This window comes from Pseudophryne corroboree, chromosome 6 (assembly GCF_028390025.1).
Source record: "Pseudophryne corroboree isolate aPseCor3 chromosome 6, aPseCor3.hap2, whole genome shotgun sequence".
NCBI lineage: Eukaryota > Metazoa > Chordata > Amphibia > Anura > Myobatrachidae > Pseudophryne > Pseudophryne corroboree.
In genome coordinates, this window is record NC_086449.1 from 389,149,280 (window position 1) to 389,162,229 (window position 12,950).

A 12,950-nucleotide genomic window follows, 5' to 3' on the forward strand; every position below is an offset into this window, starting at 1 on the left:
TAGTAAACTCACCTGCATGCAGAGTGGATTTGCTGCTTGGCTACTGGACACCATTAGCTCCAGAGGGATCGAACACAGGCCCAGCCGTGGAGTCCGGTCCCGGAGCCGCGCCGCCGACCCCCTTGCAGATGCTGAAGCGTGAAGAGGTCCGGAAACCGGCGGCTGAAGACTCCTCAGTCTTCATAAGGTAGCGCACAGCACTGCAGCTGTGCGCCATTTTCCTCTCAGCACACTTCACTGGGCAGTCACTGAGGGTGCAGAGCGCTGGGGGGGGGCGCTCTGAGAGGCAAATATAAACCTTATACAAGGCTAAAAATACCTCACATATAGCCCATAGGGGCTATATGGAGATATTTAACCCCTGCCTGACTGGAAAAATAGCGGGAGAAGAACCCGCCGAAAAAGGGGCGGGGCCTATCTCCTCAGCACACGGCGCCATTTTCTCTCACAGCTCCGCTGGTCAGAACGGCTCCCAGGTCTCTCCCCTGCACTGCACTACAGAAACAGGGTAAAACAGAGAGGGGGGGCACATTAATGGCTATATATATATATATATATATATATTAAAGCAGCTATAAGGGAGCACTTAATATAAGGATATCCCTTGTATATATAGCGCTTTGTGGTGTGTGCTGGCAGACTCTCCCTCTGTCTCCCCAAAAGGGCTAGTGGGTCCTGTCTTCATTAGAGCATTCCCTGTGAGTTTGCGGTGTGTGTCGGTACGTGGTGTCGACATGTATGAGGACGATATTGGTGTGGAGGCGGAGCAATTGCCAAATATGCAGATGTCACCCCCCAGGGGGTCGACACCAGAATGGATGCCTTTATTTGTGGAATTACGTGATGGTTTATCTTCCCTTAAACAGTCAGTTGAGGACATGAGGCGGCCGGACAATCAATTAATGCCTGTCCAGGCGCCTCAAACACCGTCAGGGGCTGTAAAACGCCCTTTGCCTCAGTCGGTCGACACAGACCCAGACACGGGCACTGATTCCAGTGACGACGGTAGAAATTCAAACGTATTTTCCAGTAGGGCCACACGTTATATGATTTTGGCAATGAAGGAGACGTTACATTTAGCTGATACTACAGATACCGTAAAACAGGGTATTATGTATGGTGTGAAAAAACTACAAACAGTTTTTCCTGAATCAGAAGAATTAAATGACGTGTGTGATGAAGCGTGGGTTGCTCCTGATAAAAAGTTGATAATTTCAAAAAAGTTATTGGCATTATACCCTTTCCCGCCAGAGGTTAGGGCGCGCTGGGAAACACCCCCTAAGGTGGACAAGGCGCTCACACGCTTATCCAAACAAGTGGCGTTACCCTCTCCTGAGACGGCCGCACTTAAGGATCCATCAGATAGAAAGATGGAAGTTATTCAAAAGAATATATACACACATGCAGGTGTTATACTACGACCAGCTATAGCAACTGCCTGGATGTGCAGTGCTGGAGTAGTTTGGTCAGAATCCCTGATTGAAAATATTGATACCCTAGATAGGGACAATGTTTTACTGTCGTTAGAACAAATAAAGGATGCATTTATCTATATGCGTGATGCACAGAGGGATATTTGCACACTGGCATCTCGGGTGAGTGCTATGTCCATTTCAGCCAGAAGAGCCTTATGGACACGACAGTGGACAGGCGATGCGGATTCAAAACGTCACATGGAGGTTTTGCCGTATAAAGGGGAGGAGTTATTTGGAGTTGGTCTATCAGACTTGGTGGCCACGGCTACTGCCGGGAAATCCACTTTTTTACCTCAAGTCACTCCCCAACAGAGAAAGGCACCGACCTTTCAACCGCAGCCTTTTCGCTCCTACAAAAATAAGAGAGCAAAGGGCTTGTCGTACCTGCCACGAGGCAGAGGAAGAGGGAAGAGACACCAACAGGCAGCTCCTTCCCAGGAACAGAAGCCCTCCCCGGCTCCTGCAAAAACCTCAGCATGACGCTGGGGCCTCTCAAGCGGACTCGGGGACAGTGGGGGGCCGTCTCAAAAATTACAGCGCGCAGTGGGCTCACTCGCAGGTAGACCCCTGGATCCTGCAGATAATATCTCAGGGGTACAGGTTGGAATTAGAGACGGATCCTCCTCATCGTTTCCTGAAGTCTGCCTTACCAACCGTCTCTTCCGAAAGGGAGAGGGTGTTGGAAGCCATTCACAAGCTGTACGCTCAGCAGGTGATAGTCAAAGTACCCCTATTACAACAAGGAAAGGGGTATTATTCCACTCTATTTGTGGTACCGAAGCCGGATGGCTCGGTAAGGCCTATTCTAAATCTGAAGTCCTTGAACCTCTACATAAAAAAGTTCAAGTTCAAGATGGAGTCACTCAGAGCAGTGATAGCGAACCTGGAAGAAGGGGACTTTATGGTATCCTTGGACATCAAGGATGCGTATCTACACGTTCCGATTTACCCCGCACACCAGGGGTACCTCAGGTTCATTGTTCAAAACTGTCACTATCAGTTTCAGACGCTGCCGTTCGGATTGTCCACGGCGCCTCGGGTCTTTACCAAGGTAATGGCCGAGATGATGATTCTTCTTCGAAGAAAAGGCGTATTAGTTATCCCATACTTGGACGATCTCCTAATAAGGGCAAGGTCCAGAGAACAGCTGGAGACAGCTTTAGCACTATCTCAAGAGGTGCTAAGACAACACGGGTGGATTCTGAATATTCCAAAATCCCATTTAATCCCGACAACTCGTCTGCTGTTCCTAGGAATGATTCTGGACACGGTTCAGAAAAAGGTTTTCCTTCCAGAGGAAAAAGCCAAGGAGTTATCCGATCTGGTCAGGAACCTCCTAAAACCAGGAAAAGTGTCAGTACATCAATGCACAAGAGTCCTGGGAAAAATGGTGGCTTCTTACGAAGCAATTCCATTCGGCAGATTCCATGCAAGAATATTCCAAAGGGATCTGTTGGACAAATGGTCAGGGTCGCATCTGCAGATGCACCTGCGAATAACCCTGTCACCAAAGACAAGGGTGTCACTTCTGTGGTGGTTGCAGAAGGCTCACCTATTAGAAGGCCGCAGATTCGGCATTCAGGATTGGATCCTGGTGACCACGGACGCCAGCCTGAGAGGCTGGGGAGCAGTCACACAAGGAAGAAACTTCCAGGGAGTATGGACGAGTCTGGAAAAGTCTCTTCACATAAACATTCTGGAACTAAGAGCAATCTACAATGCTCTAAGCCAGGCGGAACTTCTCCTGCAAGGAAAGCCGGTGTTGATTCAGTCGGACAACATCACGGCGGTCGCCCATGTAAACAGGCAGGGCGGCACAAGAAGCAGGAGTGCAATGGCAGAAGCTGCCAAGATTCTTCGCTGGGCGGAGAATCACGTGATAGCACTGTCAGCAGTGTTCATCCCGGGCGTGGACAACTGGGAAGCAGACTTCCTCAGCAGACACGATCTTCATCCGGGAGAGTGGGGTCTACATCCAGAAGTCTTCAACATGTTAATAGACCGTTGGGAAAGACCAATTGTAGACATGATGGCGTCTCGCCTCAACAAGAAACTGGACAAATATTGCGCCAGGTCAAGAGATCCACAGGCAATAGCTGTGGACGCACTGGTAACTCCTTGGGTGTACCAGTCAGTGTATGTGTTTCCTCCTCTGCCGCTCATACCAAAGGTATTGAAGATCATACGGCAAAGAAGAGTAAGAACAATACTAGTGGTTCCGGATTGGCCGAGAAGGACTTGGTATCCGGAACTTCAAGAGATGCTCACGGACGAACCGTGGCCTCTACCTCTGAGAAGGGACCTGCTACAGCAGGGTCCCTGTCTTTTTCAAGACTTACCGCGGCTGCGTTTGACGGCATGGCGGTTGAACGCCAGATCCTAAAAGGGAAAGGCATTCCAGAAGAAGTCATTCCTACCTTGATTAAGGCACGGAAGGAAGTCACCGTGAAACATTATCACCGCATTTGGCGAAAATATGTAGCGTGGTGCGAGGATCGGAGGGTTCCGACGGAGGAATTCCAACTGGGTCGTTTCCTACATTTCCTGCAATCAGGATTATCTATGGGTCTCAAATTGGGATCCATTAAGGTTCAAATTTCGGCCCTGTCAATATTCTTCCAAAAAGAATTGGCCTCTGTCCCTGAGGTCCAGACTTTTGTCAAGGGAGTACTGCATATACAGCCTCCTGTGGTGCCTCCGGTGGCACCGTGGGATCTAAATGTAGTTTTAGATTTCCTCAAATCCCATTGGTTTGAACCATTGAAAAAGGTGGATTTGAAATATCTCACATTGAAAGTGACTATGTTACTAGCCCTGGCCTCTGCCAGGAGAGTATCTGAATTGGCGGCTTTATCTTATAAAAGTCCTTATCTAATCTTCCATTCGGATAGGGCAGAACTGCGGACTCGTCCGCATTTTCTCCCTAAAGTGGTATCAGCATTTCATCTGAACCAACCTATTGTGGTGCCTGCGGCCACTAGCGACTTGGAGGACTCCAAGTTGTTGGACGTTGTCAGAGCCTTAAAAATATACATTGCAAGGACGGCTGGAGTCAGAAAATCTGACTCGCTGTTTATATTGTATGCACCCAACAAGTTGGGCGCACCTGCTTCTAAGCAGTCGATTGCTCGTTGGATTTGTAACACAATTCAACTTGCACATTCTGTGGCAGGCCTGCCACAGCCTAAAACTGTAAAAGCCCACTCCACAAGGAAGGTGGGCTCATCTTGGGCGGCTGCCCGAGGGGTCTCGGCATTACAACTCTGCCGAGCAGCTACGTGGTCGGGGGAGAACACGTTTGTAAAATTTTACAAATTTGATACCCTGGCAAAGGAGGACCTGGAGTTCTCTCATTCGGTGCTGCAGAGTCATCCGCACTCTCCCGCCCGTTTGGGAGCTTTGGTATAATCCCCATGGTCCTTTCAGGAACCCCAGCATCCACTTAGGACGATAGAGAAAATAAGAATTTACTTACCGATAATTCTATTTCTCGGAGTCCGTAGTGGATGCTGGGCGCCCATCCCAAGTGCGGATTATCTGCAATACTTGTACATAGTTATTGTTAACTAATTCGGGTTATTGTTAAGGAGCCATCTTTAAGAGGCCCTTTCTGTTGTCATACTGTTAACTGGGTTTAGATCACAAGTTGTACGGTGTGATTGGTGTGGCTGGTATGAGTCTTACCCGGGATTCAAAATGCCTCCCTTATTGTGTATGCTCGTCCGGGCACAGTACCTAACTGGAGTCTGGAGGAGGGTCATAGGGGGAGGAGCCAGTGCACACCACCTGACCTAGTAAAGCTTTACTTTTTTGTGCCCTGTCTCCTGCGGAGCCGCTATTCCCCATGGTCCTTTCAGGAACCCCAGCATCCACTACGGACTCCGAGAAATAGAATTATCGGTAAGTAAATTCTTATTATTTTTTTTTTTCTCCACCTCAGCGAAAAATATCTTCAGGGTTCGGTTCCAAGATGCCAGTTTAGGACAGAGTCACACACTTCAGGCCAATGATGTGTTTCACAAACAACAGTGGCTAAACTGTATTAGAACAGCCATTGCTCCATACCAAGATGCTTCACCAACAGAATTAAAGGAACTGCCTGACCTCAGTGAGGAATGTGAAGAAAATCACCCACCAGTCCTGGACACCAAAGAACAGAGAAGATTGTCCACCATATCTGGCATTGTGGAAATGGACCTTGAAGAAGACGCAAGCAGTCCAGTTCTGGACTCAGCAGGAGGTCCTAAGGCTGAGAGAGCCCAAAGAGCACAGTTTGGCAGCCGGAAAATAAGAGAGCGAACACAACAAAGTGCTAAACGAAAAGAAACTTTGGTTTAAGTTGCTGAACACATTTTGGCTGGACTTGTTATTTATAAATATTGTACATTTTCTTCTTAATGTGAGCATACTGGGATTATTTCACTGATCCTACTGTATTTGTTACCCCAATTCCTTTTCAGTGGCAGCTACTGGTATGCAGTGAATGCTGTTAAAAAACAGAGTCTTGTTTTTTCTTGATTTGCATAATCTGGTTAAAACACAAATACTAAAACTTTATTCAAAAAAATATTTTGAAAGGATTCTTTTGGTAAATGAAGACAATTGTGATTATTTAATGACAGCTAATTTATCAGATAATGCGAAGAATGTTGGCAATTCCACGTAAATGCATATCTAGTAATTACACCTACATTTGCGGTTTTGTTTTAATTGGCTTGCCCAGCAGTTCACTCCTAAAGTACACTTAGACTGTAACCTGAGCCAGTATTTCATGCCCAATCCTTGCTACTGTTTAAGCAAACCTAAAAAAAAAACAGACTCTAGGTTTTAACAGGTTTTCCATGTTACCTACTGGAATTGTCCTTTTTGTTTACTGTACATTCCTTCTTTTCTGTGTTTGTGAGAAGTATTTAATTTTTTATTTAGTATAGAGGGTTTTTTTATTTTTTTAAACTGATTTTATTGTATTTTTTGAAGATTCTGAAAATATATTTTTTTAATTCTCAAATGCATTTTCAAATATCATTTTTTCAGGGCAGCTAAATCAGAAATGCCATTAAGGTTTGTCCCTATTTGTGATAGAATGCTAAGAAAAAGGTAGGCACTAGCGAAGGATTTAAGTGATGTAGACTCTGCTGAGTAATTATTACTGTGTTTTGGCGAGAAGCTTTAGACTTTATGGGCTATGCACATAGCAAAAAAGTGACTTAGATTGGTTATCTGTATGTTGTAGAAGGTCAGAAGGTATGTTTTTGGAGAGAGATGCAGAAGTGGACTAACATAGTTGAATATGAAATGTTAATTGGTCTGATTTTTTTTTTTTTTTGGACCAATTTTACATTAGATGGTTTGAGAAACAAATTTCACGTGTTGTCGAATTATGGTAGATAAAAGTTTTTTTTTTTTTTTTTTATCCTCCGAATACAAGTTTTAATAGCTACTAGTCCAATCAGTGTTGTAAAGACATTCACTGCCTGTATTTACTGTGCTGTAATCTTCATATACTGTAAATACTATTTTGGATATGGGAATGCATTGTTGGGAATTCAGTCACTGTACATAAATGAAATGCGTGGATTTATGTAAATGTGTACAGCAATCAGTCTTCAAATACAATAAAAAAAAAAATCCCTCATCTTCAAGGCGTAAAAAGTACAGTATGTACATAAAAATTCAAGCCTAGTTTCTCAAAGAAATACAACTCATTTAAAATATCTCTTGGGACAGCTGCAGTGTCTGAGAGGCAAATGTTTCCTTCTGCGCAAAGCTTGAATAACTTGCATTCTTCTACAGTAAACCTGCTTGTCTCTGTACATTCAGGAACATGTATGTGAATGTAGCAATTACAATAACATTTATTTGTATAACTTTAATCATAGGAACAGTACATTTGTAGCGTTGGCACAGATGTTCACATGAGAATATCGCAGAGAAACCAGATGCAATGCGAGCTACTGACAGCTGTGCATTTATCTGCCAGTTACGGTAGGCAGATTCTGTTTGCAGCATCATAGACATGCAAGCAGAATCTGCCTTCTATAGTTATCGTTCCTGTGGCTTCTATGCAACATTTAATCTGCTTTTGTTATCTGTATAATATTATTTAAAGGTAGCCTAGAGTCAACATTATTTGTGTGACCTATTTATTTAAACAATGTTTTGTGTGGAGAACATTCTAGTTTTATATACTAGATGCTTTGAATTATAATTTACATTTGTTACTGTATTGTTAAATTACAATTTTGTGGGGTTTTACTTTATTTTATTTTTTAATTTGTTTCCATATCCAGTGTCAGACTGGGGCATGTAGGGCCCACCGGGGGATTACAGTGGTAGGAGCCCATGTTTAGTGGTGTGGCCAGTCTCTAGAGGTGGTGTGCCCAGCCGCCACATTGGTTTGCCTAACCATTTTGCAAGCGTTTGGTCCCCTAGATAAATATATACAGTAAATACTGTAGTGCATGCATGATAATGTACTAGATTAGTAACAGTACAGTCTGGAACCTGATCCCTAGAGGAGGGGGTGGGGCCCCAGGCAGTAGGGCCAACCGGTGCTTTCCCCTGTACCCCTGTGGGCCAGTCCAACCCTGTCCATATAACACTATGGCCCATAGTGCCGGTGCCAATCAATAACAGCTGGAGGTAGTCCATGATCAGGCTGCACTTAACGTAGATTTCTCTGACGTCCTAGTGGATGCTGGGAACTCCGTAAGGACCATGGGGAATAGCGGCTCCGCAGGAGACTGGGCACAACTAAAAGAAAGCTTTTAGACTACCTGGTGTGCACTGGCTCCTCCCACTATGACCCTCCTCCAAGCCTCAGTTAGATTTCTGTGCCCGGCTGAGCTGGATGCACACTAGGGGCTCTCCTGAGCTCCTAGAAAGAAAGTTTATTTTAGGTTTTTTATTTTACAGTGAGACCTGCTGGCAACAGGCTCACTGCATCGAGGGACTAAGGGGAGAAGAAGCGAACCTACCTGCTTGCAGCTAGCTTGGGCTTCTTAGGCTACTGGACACCATTAGCTCCAGAGGGATCGACCGCATGGAACTGGCCTTGGTGTTCGTTCCCGGAGCCGCGCCGCCGTCCCCCTTACAGAGCCAGAAGCAAGAAGAGGTCCGGAAAATCGGCGGCAGAAGACATCTGTCTTCACCAAGGTAGCGCACAGCACTGCAGCTGTGCGCCATTGCTCCTCATACACACCTCACACTCCGGTCACTGATGGTGCAGGGCGCTGGGGGGGGGCGCCCTGAGCAGCAATAAAAACACCTTGGCTTGCAAATATATCACAATATATAGCCCCAGAGGCTATATATGTGATAAATACCCCTGCCAGAATCCATAAAAAAGCGGGAGAAAAGTCCGCGAAAAAGGGGCGGAGCTATTTCCCTCAGCACACTGGCGCCATTTTCTCTTCACAGTGCAGCTGGAAGACAGCTCCCCAGGCTCTCCCCTGTAGTTTGCAGGCTCAAAGGGTTAAAAAGAGAGGGGGGGGGCACTAAATTTAGGCGCAATATTGTATATACAAGCAGCTATTGGGAAAAATTCACTCAATATAGTGTTAATCCCTAAATTATATAGCGCTCTGGTGTGTGCTGGCATACTCTCTCTCTGTCTCCCCAAAGGGCTGTGTGGGGTCCTGTCCTCAGTCAGAGCATTCCCTGTGTGTGCGCGGTGTGTCGGTACGGCTGTGTCGACACGTTTGATGAGGAGGCTTATGTGGTGGCAGAGCAGATGCCGATAAATGTGATGTCGCCCCCTGTGGGGCCGACACCAGAGTGGATGGATAGGTGGAAGGTATAAACCGACAGTGTCAACTCCTTACATAAAAGGCTGGATGACGTAACAGCTGTGGGACAGCCGGCTTCTCAGCCGCGCCTGCCCAGGCGTCTCAAAGGCCATCAGGGGCTCAAAAACGCCCGCTCCTTCAGATGGCAGACATAGATGTCGACACGGAGTCTGACTCCAGTGTCGACGAGGTTGAGACATATACACAATCCACTAGGAACATCCGTTACATGATCCCGGCAATAAAAAATATGTTACACATTTCTGACATTAACCCAAGTACCACTAAAAAAGGGTTTTATGTGTGGGGAGATAAAGCAGGCAGTGTTTTGTTCCCCCATCAAATGAGTGAATGAAGTGTGAAAAAGCGTGGGTTCCCCCGATAAGAAACTGGTAATTTCTAAAAAGTTACTGATGGCGTACCTTTTCCCGCCAGAGGATAAGTTACGCTGGGAGATATCCTCTAGGGTGGATAAGGCGCTCACACGTTTGTCAAAAAAGGTGGCACTGCCGTCTTAGGATACGGCCACTTTGAAGGTACCTGCTGATAAAAAGCAGGAGGCTATCCTGAAGTCTGTATTTACACACTCAGGTACTAGACTGAGATCTGCAGATAGTGCTGCTGCAGCGTGGTCTGTGACCCTGTCAAACAGGGATACTATTTTGCGAACATAAGAGCATATTAAAGACGTCGTCTTATATATGAGGGATGCACAGAGGGATATTTTGCCGGCTGGCATCCAGAATTAATGCAATGTCCATTCTGTCAGGAGGGGATTAGAGACCCGACACTGGACAGGTGATGCTGACTTTAAAAGGCACATAGAGCCTTATAAGGGTGAGGAATTGTTTGGGGATGGTCTCTGGGACCTCGTATCCACAGCAACAGCTGGGAAGAAAATTTTTTACCTCAGATTTCCTCACAGCCTAAGAAAGCACTGTATTATCAGGTACAGTCCTTTCGGCTTCAGAAAAGCAAGCGGGTAAAAGGCGCTTCCTTTCTACACAGAGACGAGGGAAAAAGCTGCACCAGTCAGCCAGTTCCCAGAATCAAAATTCTTCCCCCGCTTCCTCCGAGTCCACCGCATGACGCGGGGGCTCCACAGGCGTAGCCAGTTATGATGGGGGGCCGCCTCAAAAATTTCAGCGATCAGTGGGCTCGCTCACAGGTGGATCCCTGGATCCTTCAAGTAGTATCTCAGGGGTACAAGCTGGAATTCGAGGCGTCTCCCCCCCGCCGTTTCCTCAAATCTGCCTTGCCGACAACTCCCTCAGGCAGGGAGGCTGTGCTAGAGGCAATTCACAAGCTGTATTCCCAGCAGGTGATAGTCAAGGTGCCCCTACTTCAACAAGAACGGGGTTACTACTCCACACTGTTTGTGGTACCGAAACCGGACGGTTCGGTGAGACCCATGTTAAATTTTAAATCCTTGAACACATACATAAAAAAATTCAAGTTCAAGATGGAATCGCTCAGGGCGGTTATTGCAAGCCTGGAGGAGGGGGATTACATGGTATCCCTGGACATCAAGGATGCTTACCTACATGTCCCCATTTACCATCCTCACCAGGAGTACCTCAGATTTGTGGTACAGGATTGCCATTACCAATTCCAAACACTGCCGTTTGGACTGTCCACGTCACCGAGGGTCTTTACCAAGATAATGGCAGAAATGATGATACTCCTTCGAAAAAAGGGAATTTTAATTATCCCGTACTTGGACGATCTCCTTATAAAAGCGAGGTCCAAGGAGCAGTTGTTGGTCGGAGTAGCACTATCTCGGGAAGTGCTACAACAGCACGGATGGTTTCTATACATTCCAAAGTCACAGCTGGTTCCTACCACACGCCTACTGTTCCTGGGGATGGTTCTGGACACAGAACAGAAAAAAGTATTTCTCCCGCAGGAGAAAGCCAAGGAGCTGTCATCTCTAGTCAGAGACCTCCTGAAACCAAAACGGGTATCGGTGCATCACTGCACACGAGTCCTGGGAAAAATGATAGCTTCTTACGAAGCAGAATTCCATTCGGCAGGTTCCATGCAAGAACTTTTCAGTGGGACCTCTTGGACAAGTGGTCGGGATCGCATCTTCAGATGCATCGGCTGATAATCCTGTCTCCAAGGACCAGGGTATCTCTACTGTGGTGGCTGCAGAGTGCTCATCTTCAAGAGGGCCGCAGATTCGGCATACAGGAATGGGTCCTGGTAACCACGGATGCCAGCCTTCGAGGCTGGGGGGGGGGCAGTCACACAGGGAAGAAATTTCCAAGGACTTTGGTCAAGTCAGGAGTCGTCCCTACACATAAATATTCTGGAACTGAGGGCCATTTACAATGCCCTAAGCCTGGCAAGGCCTCTGCTTCAAAACCAGCCGGTACTGATCCAATCAGACAACATCACGGCAGTCGCCCATGTAAACCGACAGGGCGGCACAAGAAGCAGGATGGCGATGGCAGAAGCCACAAGGATTCTCCGATGGGCGGAAAATCACGTCTTAGCACTGTCAGCAGTGTTCATTCCGGGAGTGGTCAACTGGGAAGCAGACTTCCTCAGCAGACACGACCTACACCCGGGAGAGTGGGGACTTCATCCAGAAGTCTTCCAACTGTTGGTAAACTGTTGGGAAAGGCCACAGGTGGACATGATGGCGTCCCGCCTAAACAAAAAACTAGATATTGCGCCAGGTCAAGGGACCCTCAGGCGATAGCTGTGGACGCTCTAGTGACACCGTGGGTATACCAGTCGGTTTATGTATTCCCTCCTCTGCCTCTCATACCAAAGGTACTGAGAATAATAAGAAAACGAGGAGTAAGAACGATACTCGTGGTTCCGGATGGGCCAAGAAGAGCTTGGTACCCAGAACTTCAAGAAATGATATCAAAGGACCCATGGCCTCTACCGCTCAGACAGGATCTGCTACAGCAGGGGCCCTGTCTGTTCCAAGACTTACCGCTGCTGCGTTTGACGGCATGGCGGTTGAATTCCGGATCCTAAAGGAAAAGGGCATTCCGGAGGAAGTCATTCCTACGCTGATAAAAGCCAGGAAAGAAGTAACCGCAAACCATTATCACCGTATTTGGCGAAAATATGTTGCGTGGTGTGAGGTCAGGAAGGCCCCAACAGAGGAATTTCAGCTGGGTCGTTTTCTGCACTTCCTACAGTCAGGAGTGACTATGGGCCTAAACTTGGGTTCCATTAAGGTCCAGATTTCGGCTCTGTCGATTTTCTTCCAGAAAGAACTGGCTTCACTGTCTGGAGTTCAGACATTTGTAAAGGGAGTGCTACATATTCAGCCCCCTTTTGTGCCTCCTGTGGCACCTTGGGATCTCAACGTGGTGTTGATCTTCCTAAAATCACATTGGTTTGAGCCACTTAAAACTGTGGATTTGAAATATCTCACGTGGAAAGTGGTCATGTTATTGGCCTTGGCTTCGGCCAGGCGTGTGTCAGAATTGGCGGCTTTGTCATGTTAAAGCCCTTATCTGATTTTCCATATGGATAGGGCAGAATTGAGGACTCGTCCCCAGTTTCTCCCTAAGGCGGTATCAGCTTTTCACTTGAACTAACCTATTGTAGTGCCTGCGGCTACTAGGGACTTGGAAGATTCCAAGTTACTGGACGTAGTCAGGGCCTTAAAAATTTATATTTCCAGGACGGCTGGAGTCAGGAAAATTGACTCGCTTTTTAT

The 12,950-nt window shown here is 46.7% G+C and overlaps 1 protein-coding gene across 3 annotated transcripts in view; it reads left to right on the forward strand.

Annotated features, from left to right (window-relative positions):
• NET1 (neuroepithelial cell transforming 1) overlaps window positions 1-7,112 on the forward strand; it is a 183,215-nt gene extending 176,103 nt beyond the window's left edge. For all 3 annotated transcript variants that reach the window (XM_063926774.1, XM_063926775.1, XM_063926776.1), the window contains one exon: window positions 5,416-7,112. In XM_063926774.1, coding sequence (XP_063782844.1) covers window positions 5,416-5,813 — 398 coding nt within the window. In that variant the 3' untranslated portion in view covers window positions 5,814-7,112. The remainder of the gene's footprint in view (window positions 1-5,415) is intronic.
• Window positions 7,113-12,950: the final 5,838 nt, after the last annotated feature.